Source organism: Diorhabda carinulata, chromosome 1, assembly GCF_026250575.1.
Source record: "Diorhabda carinulata isolate Delta chromosome 1, icDioCari1.1, whole genome shotgun sequence".
NCBI lineage: Eukaryota > Metazoa > Arthropoda > Insecta > Coleoptera > Chrysomelidae > Diorhabda > Diorhabda carinulata.
In genome coordinates this window covers 29552255-29577646 of record NC_079460.1, presented here as the reverse complement: position 1 = coordinate 29577646, position 25392 = coordinate 29552255, and the positions used below count along the sequence as shown (strand labels likewise).

The following is a 25392-nucleotide window of genomic DNA, read 5'->3' as shown; positions in this document are numbered from 1 at the left end:
AAAGAAAAATATGAAATTAAAACAAGAAAAAAATATTTAAATGTAGAAATATACAGAAATCACACATAAATGGTTTCTCTTGAAGACACATTGGCACATGATTTAAGAATCCAATCCCGACATTTTAAACACTGGATCATGTCTTCAATGATGCATTCTTTTCAAAACTTGCAATACTACTCATTTTCATTATTTTTTTTTTTGGAACTCTTGGGATATTTTTCATTTTATCCAATGATGTCTGCTTAGCTTATAGCTCATCTTTATATGGATTTACTGTGATCAGTTGTGCTTTTTGAGAATTACTTTTTTTCGGAACCGAACTTATTAATATTCTTTCTATAGAAATTTTTCAGCATTTTTAGAAGTGGATCCTTTTGTTTTAAAACTAGAAGTAGATGAGGTCTCCACTTTTGCTTAGAGGTAGATAGAGTAGATCCTTCTGCTTTAGGTTTCAAAGGCTTTTTCGATATTGATGTAGATTCTGCTTCAGGCTGGGTGGTCCTATTAGCCTTAATGTAGTGAACTAGAGGCTCATCATCTCAGAATAACTTTCATCTTCAAAAGTTATATGCAAGGATTAATTCATGTTTAATACACCCGCATGATCAAAATCTGCATCTGAGAAAACATTCTAAATCCACTCAGTGCAATTGCCATTACAGCAGCTCTGGTATAAGCTTCTCCAATAAGTTGTGCAATTTGATATTGAGAGACAACTGGCCCTGGATGAGACCATAACCATTTTTCATTTGCCAAGGTATAGTACAGTTCCAATGGTTTGAAAACTGCCACGTCTTAAAGTTGGAGTCTAGGGGTCGTATGACTGGAAGTTGTAGCATAATTACCTCATTATTGCGAGCAAGTTCAATCGCTTCGAGATTTTTCGAATGCGTCCTGTGTCCCTCCAACACAAAATGAATGTTTTCAGTTAAGTCACAAAAATGTTTATATGTTTATATAGCCAGTATCGAAAATTTCTACTAAGTAGTCTGGAGGAGCGCAAAGTCCCACATACAGATTCACTCTTTTCCGTTTGATTATCAACATCTTTGTGACAAATGGTCCGGCTGCACTTGCACATACAACGAATGTCATATTGACGCACTTTTCTCCAGTAGCAATTGTTCCAACTTGGCGCTTACCTTTTGACACTTCTTTGCTACAGTGGTCAACCCAGTCTTATCCATATTAACAATTCCAGAAGCTGTGAGTTGATTTTCATCAAATGTTTTCTCTAAGATGTTGAAAAAGTTATTGACGTTTTCTCGATTAAATCTACCAATAGAAATGGACTAGGATTGCCTCAGGGAAAGAGCATAAAGGGATAAAACCATTACCCCAGTAAGTCCCTTTTCTTTGTTAAAATTGTGCTCTATATTATTTATGTCTGCCAGGACAAAGGCGACTTTGCGCAGGTCTTTAATGGTTCCGCCAAAAAGAATTTTCTTTAGATTAACTAATATCTTCGTTAGCTACTTTATTTTTCGACTCGAGAAGTCTCTTAAATGCCGCTTTTGGAACATTGTAGATACGACACGTTTCATTTAATCCATACTTCTTGGCTTTATAGGCTTTTTAAGCTTTTTTAATGTCATCTTCTGACCACTGTCCATACTTTTTGGGCCTCTTCTCCGTAGAAGACATCCTATGGCAGAAACATGCATTAGCTTACCATATTGGACTAGTCCGTCGTTTCATTTTTTAGTTTGACGAAAAAATATTTTTGCAAAATTAAAATTCTAACTAGTCTAAATTAGACCGGTCCAATGACAGCTTCCATGCTTCTAAGGTCCAAAAAATTCAGTTAACCATTATTTTAACATTGAAATTTATAAGGCATAGTTCCGATAATATTTTTCAAGCTCAACATTGGTTTAAATGATGTTTTTTATCCGCTTCAAATAAGAATTGCATAATATTTGTGAAGTGGTGTAAGAACTACTAGCAGATTTAGTAGTATGATTCATTGGTGAGAAATGTGTTACCAATACAGTATCAACATTTTACTATTTTTTTGTATCATATACTCAACTGCTGTTATGAAAATGCTGTATAAGGCTTTGGTGTTATAAAAGTTGTATTCCAAAGCTTAATAATACATATATCTTCAAATAGATAGTTATATTTATTAAAATTTGTATAAATACCCTCAAATTTTTAAAGTGAAATTTTTTTTTAATAAAATAATCAAAGTTCCATCATAAAATTAGATAAATACTTCAAATTTACACAAATGGATTAGCAAAAGAATAATTATTACATTGAATTTATAAATTATATGACCATAAGCATGCAATGTTTTTCCCTCCTTTAGAAAGTGCTACTAGTGAATCAGCAAATCCTGTAACAACTCCCCCTACACCAGCACTCACACTGTTCGGCGCACGTTTCGATAACCAAGTCATCATCTTCAGAGACTGGAGATAAACTAAAACTTGACCTACACTACCGGTCAAAAGAACAGACCTATTAGTTTGCTCTATAAGATGAACCAGAGACCTTTTCAGTAAGATGTTGCGCGCATCACTGGTCACACATCACAAGGGGGCTGATGATGAGTCCGATCTCACGTCGTGTGGATCATTGTAGGTTCATAAAGAATTGTATGTATCCACCTCCACTACCACTCCACAAACCAAATTGAAACAGGTGCAACAAATATTTGTGAGACTCTCATCGATGTTTGGGAAAAATTAGCTTATCGTCTTAACGCGTGCCTTGTGAGGAATGAGATTACTTGTAGATTTTCATGTAAAACTGTTCGAGTTGTTCTTTAGTATCCTGAATTATTTATAACTGTTATTTAAATATAATAAATATTAGGAAGCGTTAAATCCCTTGCTATTTATTTTGAAACACCCGATATTATCTAAATTGAGCTCAATTTTATGGTATATACAATAAACTGGGATCTCCTCGCGTATAAAGCACATGTACTCCAGGAGATCTGCTATATTTAGATATTGTCGAGTAAGACAGCAAAATGACATTCTTTAGGAAATGCTTTAATGTTCACTGCACAGTAACTCTAAAAATAGGACAGTTATTTGAATATAATAAAAATAAGATCGGCATGCGATTCTTCGTAGATTGACGTCTTCTAGGATACATACCCTAATTGTAATTGCAATACAAAATTTTTACAATAAACGATCATTGAAACTCAATGAAAGCTAATATCTAATAAATGAATACTTAATAATGCACTTATCTGAAGCTAATGTGAAGTGAATTTTGACAAAAAAGCATCGTTGAAATCTGAAACTCACCAATTCATTACTGGCATACAGTGTGACTCATTTAAATTGGAAATCATTGTTCCAGAACTGTATGGCATTATCTGATCGAACATTATCTAAACAGATGGATTGGGTGTTGTTGTTGATAGACTGGTTACCTAGATTTAACGATTAACTCGGTTCTCTGGGATCAAATCATTCAAAAGATTTACAAAACCGCCCAAGGTACAGAAGAGAAACGTTTACGATATCGACAAGAATTTACTGTTAACCATCAATAAGTGAAAAATATATCAAGGCGGTTTGAAAATAGAGTGATTTTTCAATAAAAAGTTACTTCACTTCAAGAAATTATCTGTCAATGCTATCTCCTTTTGATTCTACATCCGCAAAATACGTATTTGCCTCTCAATTATATATTTATTTACCTGAAATCAGTCTCCATTAAACGTTTCTTTAAATTTGAGAGAAGAAACTAATCGGAGGGTCATTTTCCTTATAAAAAAACACGTTTTTTTTCCACAAATGCGGTTTTTGCTTCAAGCTTCAAGTATCAAAACGTGTCACCAAATCCCTATAGTATTGGCCAGTTATGGTTTTCTTTTTTTTTTCTAAATAATCAATAAAGATCACTTCTTTGGAATCATAAAATAGTGACCGTGACAAAAATAACGGTTTATTTTCTTCTAAGCTAGTTCCTCAAATGAAGTCCATTATATCGGCTGTATTTCTGTTTCTGGGGTATAATGGTATACCTAAGCTTTAGCTACAATTCACTTAGAGATATCCAAACATTCTTTTAAATTTTTATTTGAATCCAGCTTCTGATCAGCATTAAGCAATCGTGGCATCTACCTTACAAATAACTTTTTCATATGTAACTAAAATATTGCGTTCTGGTTCCATTGAAATATTCCTCATGTACCTAAGTGCCAGAGTACGGATTTTATGAACCATTTCTGGAGTAGTTAAAATAAATGACGGTCCCGGATGTTCAGAATATTTACGTAATTTTTTTTCGGTTTATTTAACTGGTTTTCCACATTAAAAATAATGTTTAATTTACACTCGATTTTTTTTTGTTTCTCCATTTACTAATAAATTTATATGAGGATTAAAAGTAATCTATCTCTCAGATTTATGTATTTTTTTGAAAAATGATATTACGAATACGGCGAAAACTAGAAGTCACTATTACCTAAAACCATCTTCATATAACTTTTCTCTTGTAACGCCCTTGCCCTTTTATGTTAGCGGAGTAGATTTCGGATTAATTGAATGTAGCTCTACTGTTATTATGTTTTTGTTTCTATGTTTTAATGTGATAAAGTTTGTATAGTAACCCAATGGCTCTAGTTACCTCATTGCGTTGTTCGAAAGACCCCGCATGTGGGGTATTATGTGGGGTTTTCCTTATTAAGTAAATTTATTTAGTAAACAGCGGATTAGTTTTTTTACTCAATATGTGGATCATTTGATAAACGACTGATTTGAAATTAACTTTTTCTTATTATTTCTTTGAAAGCACCTTACACTGATTTGAACAAAATGCGGATCAAGTGACCCCCCTCTGCCCTACTTTAAAATGTAACTAGTTATCCATTTCAATTTCCAATATTAATCACATATATACAGAACATAATGAGTGATTTAAGATACCAACGAAATAATTAAATATCAACACTTTTCCTCATTTCATTTTTTTTTACCAGCTTCAACAATTCTATTTGTTACAGTCGATAAAGAAACAAGATTCCGCACCTTAAAAGAGCGACAAAATGAAGAAAGGCAAAGAAAATTGGAAGAAATCAAGGCACAAGCACTTGCTGCACAAATATTCAAAGAACAAAAAGAAAATGAAAGGCGTAGACGGTTTGACGAATTAAGAACTAGAGATGACGCGAAACGCCAACAAGTTGAAGAACGTAAACGGGCTATAAACGAAGCTGAAAAGGATAGATTGGAATTTATATTAAGGAAGAATCAACAACGAGAACAGCGGCTGGAAACAAAAAAGAAAAATGAGAGAAGTAGCGCTGTTTTCGCTTTTGGTTCTTCTACACCCCGAATGCTAGATCCAAATGACGTGTCCGCTTCTTTTTGGGGTACTAGGAGAGCTACTTCAATTCAAAATATTGTTACTTCTACAAATTCTTCTACCCTAACTCGACGACAATCTGAACGGGACTTGGATGCTGGAAACAAGAAACGTGCTACTTCTGCCACCGGACTAGAGAGAACTGGTGAAAGTAAGTTCAATTTTATGTAAATAAATTCTCATGTGAATTATACAGTATTGGTAAAACACATAATATTTCAATAGACTGACTGTTCCACTGGACTAACATTCGACTATGTGATTACCTTATTTATTAAGATCAAAATCGATCGGTATACGGGTGTACGTCGAGAACTGCTCAGAATTGTTTGAAACGAAATGCTTACCTTTGAAAGTAGAAACTGTTTCTCGAGTGCGATATCAAAATGATGGAATTTTGGTGAAAAATAAAAACAAAATACATTGCTTACGTTTTCCATACATCATAAATATAATCCATCCTCCGCGCACTTTTGTACGCACTCAATAACCCGAAATAACTGAAGTTTGTTCATGATTTCGGGGGGATTTGACAGTGGCGGAAAATAAATTTATATTGAATACTTTCACGCTAAAAGTCTCAAAAGTTACATTAAATTCAAACATTTCTTCATGTGTTCAGAAACAGACCTAACAATTAGCTGCGAGTGACGTCACTAAATGTGTAACGTCCGATGCAGTGCACAATTTCGACAATCATCGTGTATTTGGTTTCATTCGTTTTTAAGGATATTCCAAAGATGGGAAGTGGAAGTAGGATACTTCTTTCTGACTTCCCTGTTCCACTCAATCGAGCGACTGTGACGGCCGAATCATTACTTTCAGTTCATTATTCCTTTCCAATTCTTCCAAAAATACTCTTTGCACAGCTACGAAGAATTCTTGTAATAGTTGTCGTGCTGAAAGATACATTTTCTACGGATCAGCCGCTGGTCAGAACGCACTACATTTTCCTCCAATATTTTTATAGTCTCCTTTTTTCAGAATCCCTTCCTCCCTAACCTAACAGGTGTCCAATCGCTCTTCCTGCAAAACATCCCCGAACCATCACAGTGTTTCACAGTTGGGATTACACATGGGTTTAACATCAGCTCTTCCTTTGACCTGCTCACAAACACATTTCTCCTAGACCTAAAAACCTCAAACTTTGACTCATCACTCCATAAAACCTTCCTCCACTCTTTCTGCGTCTTTTATACTCTTGCCCACCGCAACAAAAAGGCCAGCTTGTCTCTACTTCCTACCTAGAAGTACTCAAAGGAAGATTCATTAATCTGAGCTGCTGAGTCGTCGATCACGTTTACTGATCAATACAATAAGATTATATCATCAATGGTTGTGGTTGTTCTCTAGTTGTTCGGGGCCCACCAGAAAGTTTTATATCGCCAAAGCTCCTGGTGGATACATATTTTTTCACGTTATAGTGCGTCGAGGTATTTTTAATTCGACAGCAATGGTACGGTTACTTTTGTTTAAACACTCTAGATTAGGAAGACTTACGATTAATGCACGAGTTTCAACCGATAGTTTCCTTGGTTCTACTCATTTTAAAACGTACAAATTTGAATTTGCGCGAACGAAATCAAATTGTATATATTTGTATATGAACGTATATGACAAAAATATGTCTTGGTTTAAAAAGTATAAATCACAGCATATTTTTGTATATCACAGGGGTAACTGAGACTAAACTACTATCATAAACACAGTATTTGTCCCACTCACAGACAAACTATAAACATGCGGTCGTATAAAGTAAGCAAATAAATTATTTTTGGTTTGTAAGAAACCGTTTTGACCTTTGCTTGACAATATGAAGAGAGAAATTTGTTGAAGTGTATTAAATAAATAGATTTTAAGATTTGGTTGAACGTTATTTTTATTTCCATTTTTTCAAATTATTGTTAAGTTTTTCATTTAACACGTTACTTTATTTCCAAACTCTACTGCCAAAAAAAAATTTTTTTCAGTTTTGACATGTCTTCTCAGAGATAGATTTATTTAAATTATTGTTTTAAAAGTCTCTTTTTGAGTGACCCGGCGTACACCTTCTAGCTTTTGTTACAAAAGTGATTTATTACCATTCTAATGGGGTTTTCGGAAATTATGATTTAATTAAACCTATCATCTTCTGAATGTTCGGAAAGTGATTTGGATCCGATTAGTATCTTCTGAAACGCAACGAGGTAATCAGACCATAGCTATATGATAGAATTCTTTCTACCCTAATATACATCGGAAAGATCCTGGCAGAATAAGTATTTTATTTGTACTACCAGAAACATACTATTAAATAATTGGAAATACCCCCAAAACGGGAAGAAAATACCGTTTTCTCGGAAAATCTATAGATCTGACAGAAAAATTAAAGCTTTTTATTGAATCAAGGAATTTATTTTAATTTCTACCATTATGTCAAATTTTCTATTTCCACCCCTCGGAAATCCGAGAAGAAAATGATTGTTTGAGAGCGGATCAGCTGCTCTAATGATGTACCTCCGGCATATGTGCTGGAGAAAATCCTGATTCGGACAGAAAATTATTTTAATTTTAAAAAAAATCGCTCATTTTGGTACTAGCCATAAATTTTTATCAACTAATTTGCACCCTCAGGTGAGAGAAAACGTTCTAAGAAAATATCCTTACAGAAAAAAATTAGGTTGAAATGAAACATTTCTACCACCTAAAAATTTTTATTTGCACCCTTAGGAATATATGGGTGATTCCGTTCTAACTGTGATATTCAATGTCCTGTATTGTTTTTTTGTACTAGTCATTAATTAATAATCAATTAATAAAAATTTTGTGTTAATTGAATAATTCTTAAGATATTTAAACATTATTTTTATACAATATAACTTGCCACTTAAAGAAAACTTATACTACATCACTTGAATGTCAGTACCGTGTCATGTCCATTCCTAGAATTTACCGATAAATTATTAATTTTTTTTGTCGTAACAAATGATTTAAACTAATTACCTTATAAATTCTAATGTTTATGATCAAACTGAGGAAAATTGATGCACTTGTTGTTTAATATCTTAAGTTACCATGTCAGTACCGTGTCATGTCCATTCCTAGAATTTACCGATAAATTATTAATTTTTTTTGTCGTAACAAATGATTTAAACTAATTACCTTATAAATTCTAATGTTTATGATCAAACTGAGGAAAATTGATGCACTTGTTGTTTAATATCTTAAGTTACCATGTCAGTACCGTGTCATGTCCATTCCTAGAATTTACCGATAAATTATTAATTTTTTTTGTCGTAACAAATGATTTAAACTAATTACCTTATAAATTCTAATGTTTATGATCAAACTGAGGAAAATTGATGCACTTGTTGTTTAATATCTTAAGTTACCATGTCAGTACCGTGGATAAATGAGTCAGTACCGTGGAACTCAAAATCCGACATTTGTGTCTTGCTCGTGATACTTTGAAGTTGTAGTAAATTCCTCTTAGAGTTTTATTTTTACAGTAAAATAGATGAATAATATGCATAAAAAAGTTAGAAAAGTTAAATTTTAAAATCTTGAAATTTTGAATACAAAAAATCACAGTTAGAACGGAATCACCCATATAGAGAAATTTGATTTTCTCAGGATATACCAAAAGGCATATTTCTATATTTCGTCTTCAATTCTCAGTACGTTTTTATGTCTGCTAAATCAAAATATGGATATAAGATAAAGATTAGAAAAATAAACAGTACTAAGTATTTCAACTCAATTTTACCAGCGTTGGTTAATAGTTTACTATTATAGTGTTATAGTTGAAAATAAAAATAATATCCCTAAGGGATCAGTCACTATTCATAGCACCAAGAGCTCAATAACAACTACAGAGAAACTCTATAAACTAATAATTTGCTACCAAACATATATCCTACTAAACTTTAGGGTTGAAAAGTATAAGCTCACTTAACTGTAATTGCCATGGCCATGTAGATAATGGTAAAAATATATGCACATGCTGACAAAACTTAACGCAATGTTTCTAAACTAGTATAATTGTATTCTGGATCATCTGCTACCTCCTATTATAAACTATAAATTGTCCTACGTCTAAAATCTTGAGTAGCTTTGTCCACTGATTTCAGTTTTTCTTTACATGTTTTTCTGTTTCGTGACTACTCGATAAATGGAAAATTTATTCACTCTAGTTAATTTAGCAATTCGTATTATGATTGCATTATCAGATGGCTGAATATTTTCCCTTTCTAAACATTCGAATATATTTAAAATAACTTGCTGTGCTTATATGTAAATTTTCATTATTAAATTCATACCTGTCTTTATTCTCACTACACTGTGCAATTTCATCGTCTTCATTCTCCAATAGTCAAAAGAACGCTATATTTCTATTTATTTAAAGAAATTTATGAACGCCAATGCTTATCGCAAGCTGTCTGGCAGGAATATTTCGAAGAAATTGTGTACATACGGCTTCGGCCAATAGAAATGCATGCAATGTTTACGATTAGATGTTTTCATTGGTTAGGAGAGTGGAGATGATGAGTCCACGTGGACTGACGGTTTCTTAAATGTTTACCGATTTCTATACGGGGAGTAAACATTATTTTATCATTTCTTAATTTGGTATGAGTGCCGTGCGTATTTATAAAATATTGATTGTTCCTTACATAACTGTCTTCAGTAATTGATATTGGAAGAACTATACCACATTGACGAATACTTTTAATTTGACGATCGTGTTCAGAAACACTTTTTTCATTTGTTTATGACTGCCAGATGAAAATAAACATAAGTTGTATGATTAGTAGTGAAAATTATCACATTTATCTACTTTTTTTCTAAAAAAACTCCCAGTGGTTACAATCGTCATTTACTGATCTTGTCGTTACAAATATATGTGTTCGTACACTTCTTACTAACACTGTTCTTTTTTTATTTATCAAAATTTGCACGACAGCTATATTTACGGCAACATGTATATAGGATTATTCAGTTAAATAAATCTAGGTATGCAAATCTGAACTTTGATCAGACATGAGGTTGAATAATCTGCATAAAAATTGGAAATCTTAAATTATACATAAGCATTTTAATAGATTTTGTGAATATTGTGTTGCTATCAATTAACCGTAAATGTAAAATTTTATATATTATTGATATTTATGAGTAAAATGATAGGTTCCTAAAAGTCCCTTTTTTCATATTTTGATCCTAAAGTCCCTTTTTTGTAAAAATTGTGTACTAAAAGCCCTATTATCAATACTAGATTGTTCGTTAAATTTTTCGTGCCGAAATATATCGCTAGGATATCATTATTTCATATCCTATACGAATTAAGGCTTATTCGAAATTTCGACAATCACAGTTCACATAATGAAATGGTACAAATTATTATCTCTGTATGAATTATGAAATTTATTGTTTTTCTTTGTTAGAAAGCAAAGGAACAAGAAGTCGGAATTTGGATAGGTACAACGCTATGACAAGATCTGTAGGTAAGTGTGTGTGGACACTTCGTGAAGTCAACACAATACTACAAATCCGTTTAGTATAATATATGTCGTATATGAAAATTCGACTGCATCAATTGTAGATTATAACAATGTCTTATCACGTGCTCAAAGCTTCTAGCGCACTTTTCTTAGGGCTATAGTACTCGTAACAAGTGTTTATACCATTTATTTATCTTCAAATAAAGTTTATGTTTATTTTTAATTTTGATGTCGAAACAGTTTTACGAGGGATAGTGAGTTTTTATGAAAACTTAGTTTTAAATATTCAACTCTACACGATTAATCCAATTTCCAATTGTTCCAAACAGGAATGTAGATATTTTAAAATCTACGGTACTCTCTATGAGGAATAACTACTCATGATATGGCGCAGCACAAAAGACTAAAAATCAAAAGATTTGCCGAAAACTAAAAAAACTGAAAGAAAAGCTGGAGACAAAAAAGAAAAAAATTCTTGATGACTCTCAAAAACAGCTTGCAGCAGAGGAGCAAGAATTACTTGAATTAAAAAAATGGCGATAGTTCACTTTAATCATAACTATGTAATTGCATATTTATTTAGCACGGCGTCATGGACTGGAGCTTTATTAACTTAATTAAATGAAAAAGAAAGATTACAGTTCGTTAGATACTCATATACTTTTGTTTCGTATACAGTGTTAGAATGTACATACAAAACAGTCTGTCGTGTATGGTATTAACGAAATTCTCAGTAAAGACATTAAATAAGGATTCAAAACGATCTAAATGCATATTTTCTTCGTACAGTAGTGTCATATTACTACAAAACATACTATATTAATATGATTAAAAAGACCGATTGGTGATGAATATTATTTGCACAATTTACGGCATCAGTATTAACGTTTAGAGTAACAACTTAGCATGAGTTAGTTAATGTGCGATATATTTTAGTAACTAAGTGCACAGCAGCTAAACAGGTAAATTATATTTCAGTACACACAGAAACTTAGTTTTTTATATTTGCTATACGCTGATGATAAATGGAAAAATACTATTGCAACAATAATTTAAACACATAATGGAAGATGCTTATATCCGATTATCCGAAAATGTGAAGACATAATGGTCTAGAAAGCTCTAACAATTTCTGGAATGATTTCTAATATGAGTGCTATTGTAATCGATTCAAAATGTTCTAGAAATTTCTAGAATGATCTTGAAAATTCTAAAATGAGTGCAATTCATCATAAGCGATTTAAAATGCTCTAGACAGTTCTATAAATTTTTAGGATTGATTTGGAAAGTTCCTAAATGTGTATGAGTGTTATTATAGATCTAAAAGAAACAAAATCGAAGTGATGTACATCAAAATATTCTAGAGTGTTCTGGCTCTGAAAATTTCGGTGCCTGATGGTATATAAACCGAAATTTAGTTAAAAAATGTATCCTTATATATTTTCTATACCATTAAACATGCGATGTATTTTAACCCGAACAACCCAGCGCTAATTCTTTATACAGTGGGTTTGAAATTAATAAGTTTTATGTGTTGAAGTAAATTATAGTCAGCAGTGCTCCTTAGATTATGGCTGATGGCGTTACACTAAACTTGTAAAAATGTACGACAATCTGCTTTTAACGTTTTCACTTATTCAAATGATTAGATCTTTTTAAGTATTCTTCTATCCCTGTGTTTTCTAGTAGCTGGATTGCTTCGACGTTTAGTGGTTGATGAAGCCTTTTTTGTGTCTTTTGGCTAAATTGATGTATTAATAGTTCGTTCAATAATTCCCATCTTAAAATCCCTATGAAGATCACTATTACGAATATACTAGGGGACATCGGCAATGTTCTTTTATACTTATTTTGGAATTTTTTTATATTTGTATGTTTCCTATACCCACAAAGTTTTATACCATAAGTCCGTACTAGGGTGATCGTTAAAAAAAGTTTTTTGCAACGCTCCCTAAAAAGCTTCTTTTTGATTACAAATACTGGGATATTTTTTAATTTAAAACAACACTTGTCTTTACGCTATCTAAGTTGATTAAACGTTGAACTAATGCAATGGTATAACGATTTGTTTCTAAAAGATGGAGGACAGAAACAATTCCTCATTCAAATCTTGGATGGTTATAGAAAAGAATGCATTCAAAATATGAAGGGAAGTTTACTCGAGCCTTTGAGTGAAAAAATCTAAATATTAAAATAACGTTTGTATTAATGTAATTTTAAAATAAAAATACCAATTTGAATATCTTCCATTTTTTTTATTTAATATACTAAATCAATTGATGTGTGATCTTCATTGATAGTTTAAACCCTCGTTTCATATATTGTCAAATGCTTTTGCTACATCTAGAAATATTGTTTTTTGTATTATATTTTTTATTCTGAGTACAAGGTAAATTGTAGAATGTTTATTTCTAAATCCAAACTGGTGCTTAGGAATAAATTCCTTAGCTTCTATAACGTTATTGCATGAGAAGGTTTTCCTGGCTTGGGAATCAATACCATTTTCTAAAATGAAATATTAAATTGATTAATTAGTACTAATTGACTAGTTAATTAATAGTTTTTTTAATTGATTCATGTATCAAAAGTAAGCATGCAACATTTTAAGCCAAAGTATTAATGGACGTTATTGTAATATTAGTTACAGAATTTTCAAGCAGTTACCGTTTTATTTTTAGCACTAATAGTACGATTAGATTTTTGTAAACATTCGTTTCAATTTCTAATATGATCGGGCTTTTGATCAGCATTAAGCAATCGCGGCACCCACCCTATAGAGTACTTTTGTTCGACGATCGCTAAGTACGAGGTCATCATCCATGCTCTTGTAACCAGTTTTAAAAACAGAAAACCATTTATAGATCATTCCAGTCTTCAGTTTTTCCCAAAATTAAAGTTTCATTCACACTAAAAAAATTAATATCTTTCAAAAATACTGAATATTGAAATTTTTTCAATTTTTAAGTAATTAAATAGAGTATAAAAAATATTAGGTACTTCCAAATTACGAAAAATGGTCAGAAATTATATTTCATTGTCCGTTTAAAGCTACTTTTGAATAATCCTTAGTAAGTATATAATTTCATAAAGGAATAATATTATATTCCCATTCAAAATTCCTTATACGATCCTTCGAACACAAATACACGCACGCACATACCACCAAACACTTATCGAGTTCCTAATGCAATTGTATTTCATATTTCTGGTTGATTGTGGAAAAATATAGCTTGACTCTTACATTTTCATATTATTTACAAAAAAAAATGTTCTAATGCTCTTCATTTGTTATATATTTCATTTGCAACAATTTAGTTTATGCACATGCTATGTATTTTTTGCAGGTAGTGCACCAGTAATACCAGCCGGCTGTGCAAGCGGTTACTCAGGACGTAGGCGCACTGACCTAGTCCCTACCATTCCATCGAAAGAATCAATCAGTTCATCCCGCAAATCCTTAAACCACTCACCAGGTAGGGCTTACTCAATGACCCGCTTAGATCAGCTTGCCAAACCACGCAGACGACACGATCTACCATCATTGGCAGAAACCAACTCCTTTCGTCCTTTATCCTCTTCCAGTCACTCTTCTGTTACCCGTAGCATGAGCCACTTGGCCGTAAGTAAAACGGCACCGTCACCAACTAGAAGAGAGTTGAACAAGGCGGACAGTCGCAGCATGCAGCAGCTGACTGAGAAACCTCACGGCCTGCCTCGTACAACTCGTGCCACTCTATTAAGGGAGCAGAAATTGCTCGCATCCTCCAATTGCAGTGAGGGTATGAATTTTATACTCTACTTTCATTTTTCTCAAGTTTATTTACTGTTCTGGAAAAAAGATATCATAGACTGATGCCACTTGAATCTTATATAATGCAATGCTCCTATCTTTTCTGTGAAAAAACTGTTCATTTTCTCAGTTTCATTTTATTAAATCAGGAATTTCCAAAGTTTTCGAAATCGGTTCCCCAAATTTGTCAAATGATCTCGTGTTGCAAAATCCAGGCAGGGCTATCAGGTAAAGATAGTGGGTAGATACCATACGGTACATAATATATTTACTGCCGAACTGAACATGAAAAAATTGTCTGTAGGATGGGTAACCAAGCAAACTAGAAAAGATATTTGCTGTCATCTTTTTACGTCTCGACAAGACAAAAAAATGTTCTTCCAAGATAATTGATATTGAATATGAATCATGAATCCATCAATATGATGTAGTACCAAAATGCAAAGTAAGGAGTGGAAACGTCGAGTTTCATTCCAACCGTATGTTTGGATGATGAAGGCATAATTTCAGTAGATTACCTACAAAAGAGAGCCACAATAACAAATTCTTTTTATGTAAATTTTGATCAAGAATTGCTTGAGATGATAAAAGAAAAACGCGGGTAAGCTGCGAAAATGTGTTTTCTTGAATCAGTATGCCGCACCCAATTACAGGTTCGCCATTCCAACAGCCACAAGGTAGGCAGGATTTAAATTGTTGAGCATTCGCTATATTGTCTAGATTTATCTTCCAGCGATTACCGGCCGATTACCGACACTTGCGGTAAATCATTAGACATTAGAAATGCTAGAATATTGGGGTAGGAAAATGTATTAGTATTAAAAGAAACTACAAAAATAACTCTGCATTTTTTGAATTGGTACATATTTTTTATGAATATGAATAAAAAATTATTTCTAAAGTAATTTGGCCATTAAGCTCTGATGTATCAGCTCATTTTGGGAAAAGGGCATTGCGCCTTAAATAATTTGGGAATCCCCTATTCATCACAATATTAATTACAACTAAATAGCTGTTTCTAATAGCAAACTAAGCATTATGATTTGAAACACCCAATAATTTTCTATACTCCAGACAGTTAAAAACATTTGTTTTGAATAAAAATTATGTATCTTTTGTTTTTAGATGTAAATTACGCAAATTGTACAATATATAATCAATATTTTTGTATGATATAAAAAACAGTTCGGGTCACTAGAAATTTTACATCTTTACTCTTGTCATTTTTGTTACTCAAACAATTGCATTTGTATTAAATGAAATATATGTTAGATACTCTGAATTCTTGTTTTTTATGTCCAATAATGAAAATATAATATACAGAATTTTAAATATACTTGTTTTAATATTCAAATTCGTACGCTAATATCAAATCTTGTTAAATATTTATCAAATAGATTAATTTCGTTCATACTTATTTTCATGAGTCAATTACTGTTTCAACATCCTGATAATGTAAGTTTAATTTTTCAGAACAGTAAATAAATGTATCCTTTGAGTAATCCGAAAGTAAATAATCTTTTTTACTTTAAGTTTCCCGTACGTTGGTGGCAGGTAAACTAGAATTTAATGTTGTCTAGAATTATCTTGGAACACTGTTCGAAAATGTCAATTTCTTGAAATCGCAAAGTCTAAGTAGTCGATTTTTTATTTTAGTTCGCCATTTAATTAACACCAAAAAAATTAAATTGAAATTACACACATTTTATGCATTTATGTACAAAAAATTATATTACAAAGATTGATGCTTAAATTTTGAGATAGACAAATGAAAACAGATATTTATGAGTGGATATGGCTTTATTGTTTTTCAAAATATTCCCCTTTATGATCAATATGTCATTTGGACGCATCAACCCTTCTGGCAAACATTTGCTAGTGTACAATTCAAAATTGGCCGTAGCTCTAATGGAAAGGAGGCGACATGATTCCGAAGAAATAGGCAACCATTTGCTTCGTGCGCGAACAACTTTTGTTGGATTTTGCTCGTCTTAAAAGAGTTTCGGGTTCATATGCATAGATCCATGATTCTTCGCCTGTTACGATCTTTTAAAGCACTAGATTGAATTTTTTCAGTATTTCGTCACACCAATAGACACGAGTTTTTTTTGAGCGATTGCCAAATTATGTGGTACCCAACGCGAACAATTATTTTTGACAGCCATATATTCTTACAATATTGAATGTATACGAGTGGAACAAATCGCCAAGCATGCCTCAATCTCACAGTATGTCAAATGACCATCTTGCAATATCAGTTTACGCACAGTATCGATGTTTTCTGACACAACAACCAATTTTGGACGTCATTCACGCAATTCACATTGCTGTTGGTTTAATCCAAGTCGAAAGAAAATTATCACACGAAATTGTTCGCGACTTTTTTAACAAAGATCAATGTTTCAAGTATCTCTAAACAATTCAAATATCACTCGTATGACAACACGTGAGTACGTTCCCTATTGAAAAGGTAATGTCAGATTTGACGTATTCATTTACAAAATTGTAAAACAGAGAGAGATTATTTTTAAAAGGTTACAGTTATTCAAAAATATAGTACTAACTAATAGATTATGTGAAAATTTTGACGATGATGTAAAAAATTATTGCAATCTATGATTTAAAGATAATCTTACATTGTTTTACAGTTTTGTAAAGCTCAACTTTAAAAATCAGATGTTTTTTCGAAAAAAATTGAATTCATTATGTGCAATCTGAAATTAAAAAAAAATATTTTCCGTATTAATTAAATGGGAAACCTTTTAAGAGTTTAGCTATAAAGCTAATTTTTTACAGCAAATAGATATATTTGAGGGTGTAAAAGACACAAAAAGATACAAGACTTGATTAATCCAGTATTTTATTAAGATAACCAGTAAAAGTGGCTTCTCACTTGCATCTAAGTAATATTTATTCTTATTGAATTTTCGACTGAACTTCCATAAGAAGTTACTGAAGAACAAACATTCAAAAACTGAAATAAGAACTCGACAAAGCCTTTCCAATTTATCATTGATAATTTGCACAAATCACGATACGTTTGGTTAATATCTCAAATAGCATTTATGACCAGTAAAATATTCTTATTTAATTAAGTATCACTGATGTGGATGTAGTGGATGAGGTCTCTGATATCAGAATGTGATCTATAAAGAATTTGGAAAATATTTTTGAACAGTGTTTCATGATATAGATATTAAGCTTATTGCTATTCCTCATATGCAGTATTTCTCTCTCTCTCTCTCTCTCTCTCTCTCTCTATATATATATATATATATATATATATATATATATATATATATAATTTTAGTGTGATTGTACATAAACTATTGAAAATAAGAAAAAAAATCAATTGTATTTAACATTAAATGAATTACAAAAAATATTTTCAGCACAACAAACCGATAAACAGTTTTCTATTTCAAAATGATATCTATTTAATAACAGCAAATCATTAAAAAATAATAATAATAGATCCTTCTTGTCATATTAGTCCGGTTACTTAGAATCTGAGGAACTGTTACTAAAAGTATCATCATCATTAAGATTAATTATCACCGGATTTCTATCAACTAATACATCCATTAGATGGTCCAATTTTAAAATTTGTACTTCTACCTTTTCTTTTACTTGCTCAATGCAATTATTTAATTTTTCAGTGGTAATAGACAAAACATCATCTCTAAAAAGATTTTCTAGCCAAATTTGGGAGTAGTATTTTTTTGACAACATAGTCTTGTATATCCGCCCAAATATTAGCTGTATTAATTTTTAGAATTCCTTGAGGAATGTCAACTTTTTGAAATTTGGTAGGTCAGCATCATCATTTACATCTTTTAAAACTGAATGTATGTATATTTGGCATTTCATGAGGGGTATGGTTTTGGAGCCGAAAAAGAATGCTTTCGCGTATATTTTTCTATTACTACATAAACTCTTGAAAGAGCCACTCCAGCAATTTTTCCTACTTTTTTCACCATCTCGTCGACTGACCATAAAGGATTAGTAAATGTTCAAAATTACATTTTTTTCATTAATATTGAATTGCGGTTATTTGCGCTTCTTTTAGATGGATTGTGGAAACCCAAATTAGCAGTTTTTTCAATTGTAGCAGTATCTGACATTTTAAAAACATTCTTTAAACACCGTATATGTACACTAAAGATCTATTAAAATATACCAGCACAAACCGTTAAAACGTAACTGATATAAATGTAATAGATGCAAAGGCGCGTGGTGATCATGCTTCAATCATGCATTTATTTTTATTTGGCTCACTTTTAATATAAGTAACTTGTTTTAAAAAAAGCAAAGCAAAATTTCAGCCTCACATCTAGATAGTTGTCAAATAATTTAACGTTTTATAAGTTTCTCTAATTAGACGTTTTCAAAATTGTTTAAATTTCAATATATAAAGAAATATAATAAATTACTTATTGTTGATCGAATGTTTTAGTAAATTTTAATAATTTTGAAATGTATGTAAATTTAATTTGTTAAACTTTTGTATACCCGATGTTTTAAGTGCTTCAAGAAGCGAAATGCTTTAACAGATAAAGTTACAGTGATCCAAATACTTGGTGAAACTAGACAAAATATACCTATAGTGAAGCAGAAAGGTCATTCTCAGTTTTAAAGAGAGTAAAAATCGAGAAATAAGTTTTGTAAATAAAAACTATATAGTTTATGAAATAATATTTTAATTAATTTTCACTTATAAATTATATTCAATATAAGAGTAATATTTTTGATTTCCTTAAGTGGGCCCCGGGTCGATTTTAGCCCCAGGCGCCACAACTTCTTAATTCAACACTGTGCGTTCAGTAGTAGTAGTAATGATGCAAAATGATTCTACATTCCACATGTATCTGTAAGGCAGTCAAAGTACAGTGAACGGTCAAAAAGACCTTGTGACGTCCCCTTTGACGAATATTTCAATTGTCTACCTATCTATCAACACAATCATTTTCCACATTTCAATAGTTTATGTATAATCATTCCAAAGAGAAAATGGTGAGAAGGGATTTTTAAATAACACTGGGTTAGTAAGGGGTGAGTAAATAAATAATATGAAAACTCATACATACACTGTTCATAAAGATTGTAGTATAATTTTTTTCTTATGTATAATATTCCTTATTTTAAGATCTGGTCTGAATAATTTATCATTTGGCACAACATCCACTCTCCTAATTATCACATTTGAGGTATAAGAAGAGTATGTGTTCATAGAGAAAATATTTCTCTTGCATGAAATATTGGATGGTTATATATTTTTGTTATATTATTATACTTTTTAAACATTTGAAATTATACAATAATATTGGTCTGTACAGTCTAGAAATGCACTTATTGCAATTACTGATAGAATCTCTTCATACATTCTGTATATCTTCACGGATCACTGAAAATTGCATTTCAAAAAAATACTGTATCTAATCCATTCACCAATGATACTAAATGGAATTTTGGTTTCCAAGTGTAAAAGAATATAATAAGTAGGTGGTTTAAAGAACATTTATTTTTCTACAACTGTTATGATCAGGGTATGTATATATTTGTAACATGTAAAAATTATTCACATTTGATATTCTACCATAAAGTAAGCTGTGGTGGTGGCTCATTGCTTCCTATTGTTATGCTGCATTATTCAAAAATAAAATTATCCATTTTTTTTTTGTTTTTCCTATTTTATAATCATTAGATTATTTCAAATATGAACCAATTCCTCTACTTTTTCAATCCAATAGTTTCTCCACTGTATGGCTATATTATCTGAATATATTAACACTTAACTGCATAGTATGATTGGTCTCTGACGAGAATTTAAAGAAGATTACTGTGAAGCATATATCGTTGAACAAATTTTCACTTGAAAATTCTTGTTTTTGTGTTGATGTGCTTTCAGTCATCAAGATACATGAAATTCTCAAAATTAATATTAACAGTTTATAAATCAAGCTTCATCAATTTCTACCAAATTTATTAATCACTATATTTTTTGTGATGAGTTACCCTGAGCTTGTTAGTTCTGCTCAGTCGATTATAATTATATTTTGTATGCTATAAAAACCTACTTAGCTCATGTCGTTATATATTTATCTAGTATATTATACTTGTCTATATGTCGCTAGTTTGCTGCTATTGTATTTTATTATATATCAGTATTTAACGCTTCACTAACTATACTACTAACTGTTAAAATTTAAAGTTAGGTTTATTTATATATTATGAATATCCTATTTTATCAATTAGCATACCATATTTCTAATATTCATCCAACACTGACAACATTATTTCTGTCATATTGGAAAATTTTGCTTTTAGCACTAGTTGACATTTATTTCAAAGCAGTAATTTCCAACCATACATGGCGGCAGGTTTAACTCCTTTCCAATCAATAAAAGTAATCAAATATTGTCAATCAAAATTGGAATGTCAATTTTTATTAGCTTGAATATTCTGTTTTCCAAGTGGAAATTATACCTTGTATAAGGTAAATCTTATCTTCAGTAAAATACACAATATGTTCAATAAAAAATGTTTGTCTTGTAAATAAGGAAATAATGATCATAAAAAAATTACTACTTACACGTTAAATATTTGTTTAGTTTACAGTAATTAACAATTATGTGAAAAATTGGTTGAAGTAGAATTAAATAAATTTTGTTGGTTATGTATTAAAATTACTAGTATTGAAAGCATTTACTTTATGTGGTGTTGGATGAACTATCTAGTAATACTCAGATTTTGAAGCAAAAAACTACTTTCATAAAAACTACTTGATATTGAGTTTCACATCAAATTTCTAGAAGTATTTCTAATTGTAAAATGAGAAGAAACGATTCAAAAATTGACTAACGATATGTACTACCTACGATTTTCTATGAAGAAAAATTAATTATTGGGGTTGAATTGCATTCAGAAAAGTATTTTGAATTATAAGGATTGGTAGTCCATACTTTTAGTCATAATTCCTATTATTGGATTATTTTTTAAATTAAATAATGTCATCGTTTTTATTATCACAGCATCGTCACGACCAAGTAGTTCCCTCAGTCAGCAGAGCACAAACAGCTTGGCTAGTTCGGTAAATGTTAGACAACGTCTAACGACAGGACCGAGGAAACCAAGACCAATTAGTATTGCCGTGACTGGCATATCAACAGACGCCAAAAACGATAACAAACCTCCTATTCCGAAAACGAGGAAAACGATAACAAAAACAACTACTACTGCGATAAACAGCGATAAAATTAATAGAAATAAAGCTAAAACTCCTGTAGATAGTGTTACTAAAACTTTGAAAAACACTACTACCGCTACTGTAACGGGTAAAGACAAGCTTCAGGAAGAAACTACCAGTAATCAAAAGTCTGAAGAACACCGTGTCCCTCCAAATAAAATTAAACCAGATATTGTAAACGGGGAAGTGTAAGTATCCTAAATTCGTACATAATGTATTTTTTAGGAAAAGGGGACGTTTTTGCATTATCTTCATACGGCATTTGGTTGTGTAATATAACAGTTATTATTTGCAAAATACATTTCATATTATTTATTATATTATCGTCTCTTAAAATGCTCCAAATTTTTCACAGTTATAAAGATTATCTTGAGAGTTATCTTATACTTTTCTAAAAATAGTGAATAGGTTAAATTGCTTCAAGGGAAATACTTGAATTATTCTTTCCCTAATTTCGCAATTTTTTCTTCATTAATCAGATTTTTTGGAATCTATTATTGGTTTGTGAATCATTGATTAAAAATATTGTTTCAAGATTGGTATTCCCATCAATTTTTTCAACCTTGGGCATTTCGGACACAATGACACATATTACTCATTTTTTAAATCAAAAATCCCAAAATTATGAATATATTTAGCAGCAACATTATTATTATTTCATATGTATTGCTATTTTTCAAAAATTTTCAAGTATTATTACTACAAATGTGATTTATATATTTTAGAGAATTTAATGTGCCTCAGAATAAGCGTGATATAGAAGTAACATCAGAGTGTAAATTAGAAAGTAATAATGGAAGTATAAATGTAGAACTTGGAGATGGTACAATAAAAACATTGGAGATAGAAAAAGTGGAACTAAATAAAAAAGAAACTAATGATAAAACAGTAACAAATACAAGAGAAATAACAGAATCAGATAAAGAAGAATCTACAGTATCGGAAGCTAAAACTGATCAGTTGTTAATTGATGTGCAAATTAGTAAAAAAGAAGATGTAGTCGAATCTATTAAATCCAATAGTGAATCGAAAATACCTGAATCCGAAAAACCAGAAATCCAAAAGACTCCAATTAAAAAAGAACAAACCAATTCAGTTGAGGATCAAAAATCACTTGAAGACGAGAAAAATAGATTAAATATTAGTACATCACAAACTCTTTCTGAAAATAGTCTGATTGATCAAATAAATATGGAGAGTCAAGAAAACGAAATGACAACATCAATGACAAAGGTTCGTATTAATACTGAAAAGGAAGCAAAAGCTGCACTCGCAGAAAGAAGAAGACTAATTCGAGAAGAAGCTGAAAGACAAGCTGAATTAGAAAGATTACGATTAGAAGCTGAAGCTAAAGCTGAATTAGAACGCCAACAACGAGAAGAAGAACAAATAAGACAGTTAATTGAATTACAAAGGCAAGCAGAACAGGAAAGACTACAGGAAGTAAGTATCAATCCAATTATTTATATCTGATCAGCTTGAGATGTTCAGTACTTGTTTAAACTACTTACAAATTAATATTTGATATATAAATCTTTTATTCACATTTAATGGTGACACAAAGAGCTAATAACAATTCATTATTTTTGTGAATGCTTGACATTTTATCAACGAAAAAATTATTAGTAAAGACTGCAAATATGGAGATCTATCAGTTTTTGTTTTGGTTGATAATTAAAATCGCGTTTTGTAACTTGTAGTTATATTCAAGTAACAATAAAATTATAGGAGAGAATATGTAAAACATTATTTTCGATATGGTGACAATTGGGCGGAAATATTTTGAACAAAATTGTTTTAAATGTAGAAAAGGCAAAACACTAAAAGCAACTAGGGTGCTAGTAAAAATGTTAGAGCAGTTTGACACGGTTTAATTTAAGGGAGTCACTCACTTGGGAGTGTACAGTTACTAAATTTACTCGAACCCCAAATTTTATCCTTAAATTATTATTTTATGTTGAAGGCAATCAGAGAAGCTCAAAAACGCGAGGAGGAAGAGAGATTAAAAAGAGAAGAGGAACAAAAATTGAAACTATTAAAAGAAGAGGCAGAAAGGAAGGCAAAAGAGGATGCTGAAAAACAAAAAGCCGAGTTACAAGAAAGGCTAAAAAATGAAGAGAAAGAAAGGGAAGCTCGTCGAAAGAGGGTCGAGGCCATTATGTTACGGACAAGAGGAAAAAATGCTAATAATACACAGGTAAGTAGCTGTTTTATTTTTGTTTATTTCATACATTGATTCAAATTTAATGTAAATATCCAAAAAACGAGAGAAGTTAATAGTAGCTGTGAATTATGATTTAGCTACCATATTGAATTTGCAAATATACAAAAATATCTGGGATGTTGTTAAAGTAATAGAAAAAGAAATCCAATACAGACACAGCAAAGAAATTTATTGCACAAAAATTTACCACAGTTACATTATTTTTGACATAGTTTTTAATTTCTTGGTAGAATGTTTTTCTTGTGCACTGAACCTTGAAAAAACATGTTCTTTTAGTTCGTCCTTTATGTTATACGTCTGATCGCCGTGGATGCCGAAACAAATGAAAGTTATTAGGAGTGTGGTTCGAATTTTGACAAATTCGTAGTGTGTAGTAGAGTATTCAAGTGAATGAAAGTAACCATAGAATAGCCATCGTCGTTTCTACGCATGCGTGGAACTGCAATCGCAATTCAGCTGTGGAGAATAATGGGAATATAACTTACTAATAGACCTCTTAAATTAATTGACTGTATTTTATTGTTTGTATTTAATTTTATATTTTTATTACAGAGCACAGATGAAAAAAATGAAAATAAGCCCGCAGAAGAGATGAAAAGTAACGAAGAAAATAAAATAAATGGAACGAAAATAGACGAGCAAGAAAATGGCACAACAAAAGTAGCCAAAGACATTGTTGATAATTTGTAAGTATCGGAAACTGAAAGGGCCAATGTGAGACGAAAAATATTGATTTAAATCTTTACTAGTTTCCTTATCATGTACACAATTTATACTTTATTTATTTATATCATTATAGGTTATAATGTTTCAAATTCATACTATGATGAAAAAATCATAAAGTTGACTTTTAATTTAATTTGACATCTATATCATTCATTTAACAATGTAAAAATATGACCCCCAATATTTGACAGCAACAAATCTTGAAAATTGCCAAAGAGGTTAATTACTTCATTTTTTTTTGACACCATAATTATTTATTATATGTAGCTGCCTTTTATTTCACGTTACTCTGCCATGAAAATAGATTATTCTGTCTGTAATATATCAAATCTGAGGTTTTGAATTTGAATAAAACATATTCATTTTTCGATGTTTGGAATTTTATAACTTCAGTAAAAGGGAAGGGGGAAATTTCATAGCAGTATTTCACTTTTCCTCAACTATTCTTTACTTGCGTGTTTTGCGTATTTTATGATCTGGGCTCGAAAAACCAGAAAGTGTAATTGGTAATGGTAATTGCGGGTATAGTAGCGAATATCAAAGTGATACTATGAAGTTATTATACAATAATTAAATGAGGGAGGCATTA

The 25392-nt window shown here is 31.1% G+C and overlaps 1 protein-coding gene across 12 annotated transcripts in view; it reads left to right on the top strand.

Annotated features, from left to right (window-relative positions):
• The window catches only part of LOC130897377 (calponin homology domain-containing protein DDB_G0272472), a 40193-nt gene that overhangs the window by 8369 nt on the left and 6432 nt on the right, over window positions 1–25392 (top strand). For 3 of the 12 annotated variants that reach the window (XM_057806218.1, XM_057806224.1, XM_057806209.1), the window contains exons 2-8: window positions 4979–5491; window positions 10761–10820; window positions 14162–14596; window positions 21639–22041; window positions 22579–23296; window positions 23817–24050; window positions 24630–24763. In XM_057806218.1, coding sequence (XP_057662201.1) covers window positions 4979–5491; window positions 10761–10820; window positions 14162–14596; window positions 21639–22041; window positions 22579–23296; window positions 23817–24050; window positions 24630–24763 — 2497 coding nt within the window. Of the gene's footprint in view, window positions 1–4978; window positions 5492–6410; window positions 8060–8933; window positions 10821–14161; window positions 14597–21638; window positions 22042–22578; window positions 23297–23816; window positions 24051–24629; window positions 24764–25392 lie in introns of those variants that run through there. The other 9 variants (XM_057806268.1, XM_057806276.1, XM_057806264.1 and 6 more) reach the window with 4 other exon arrangements.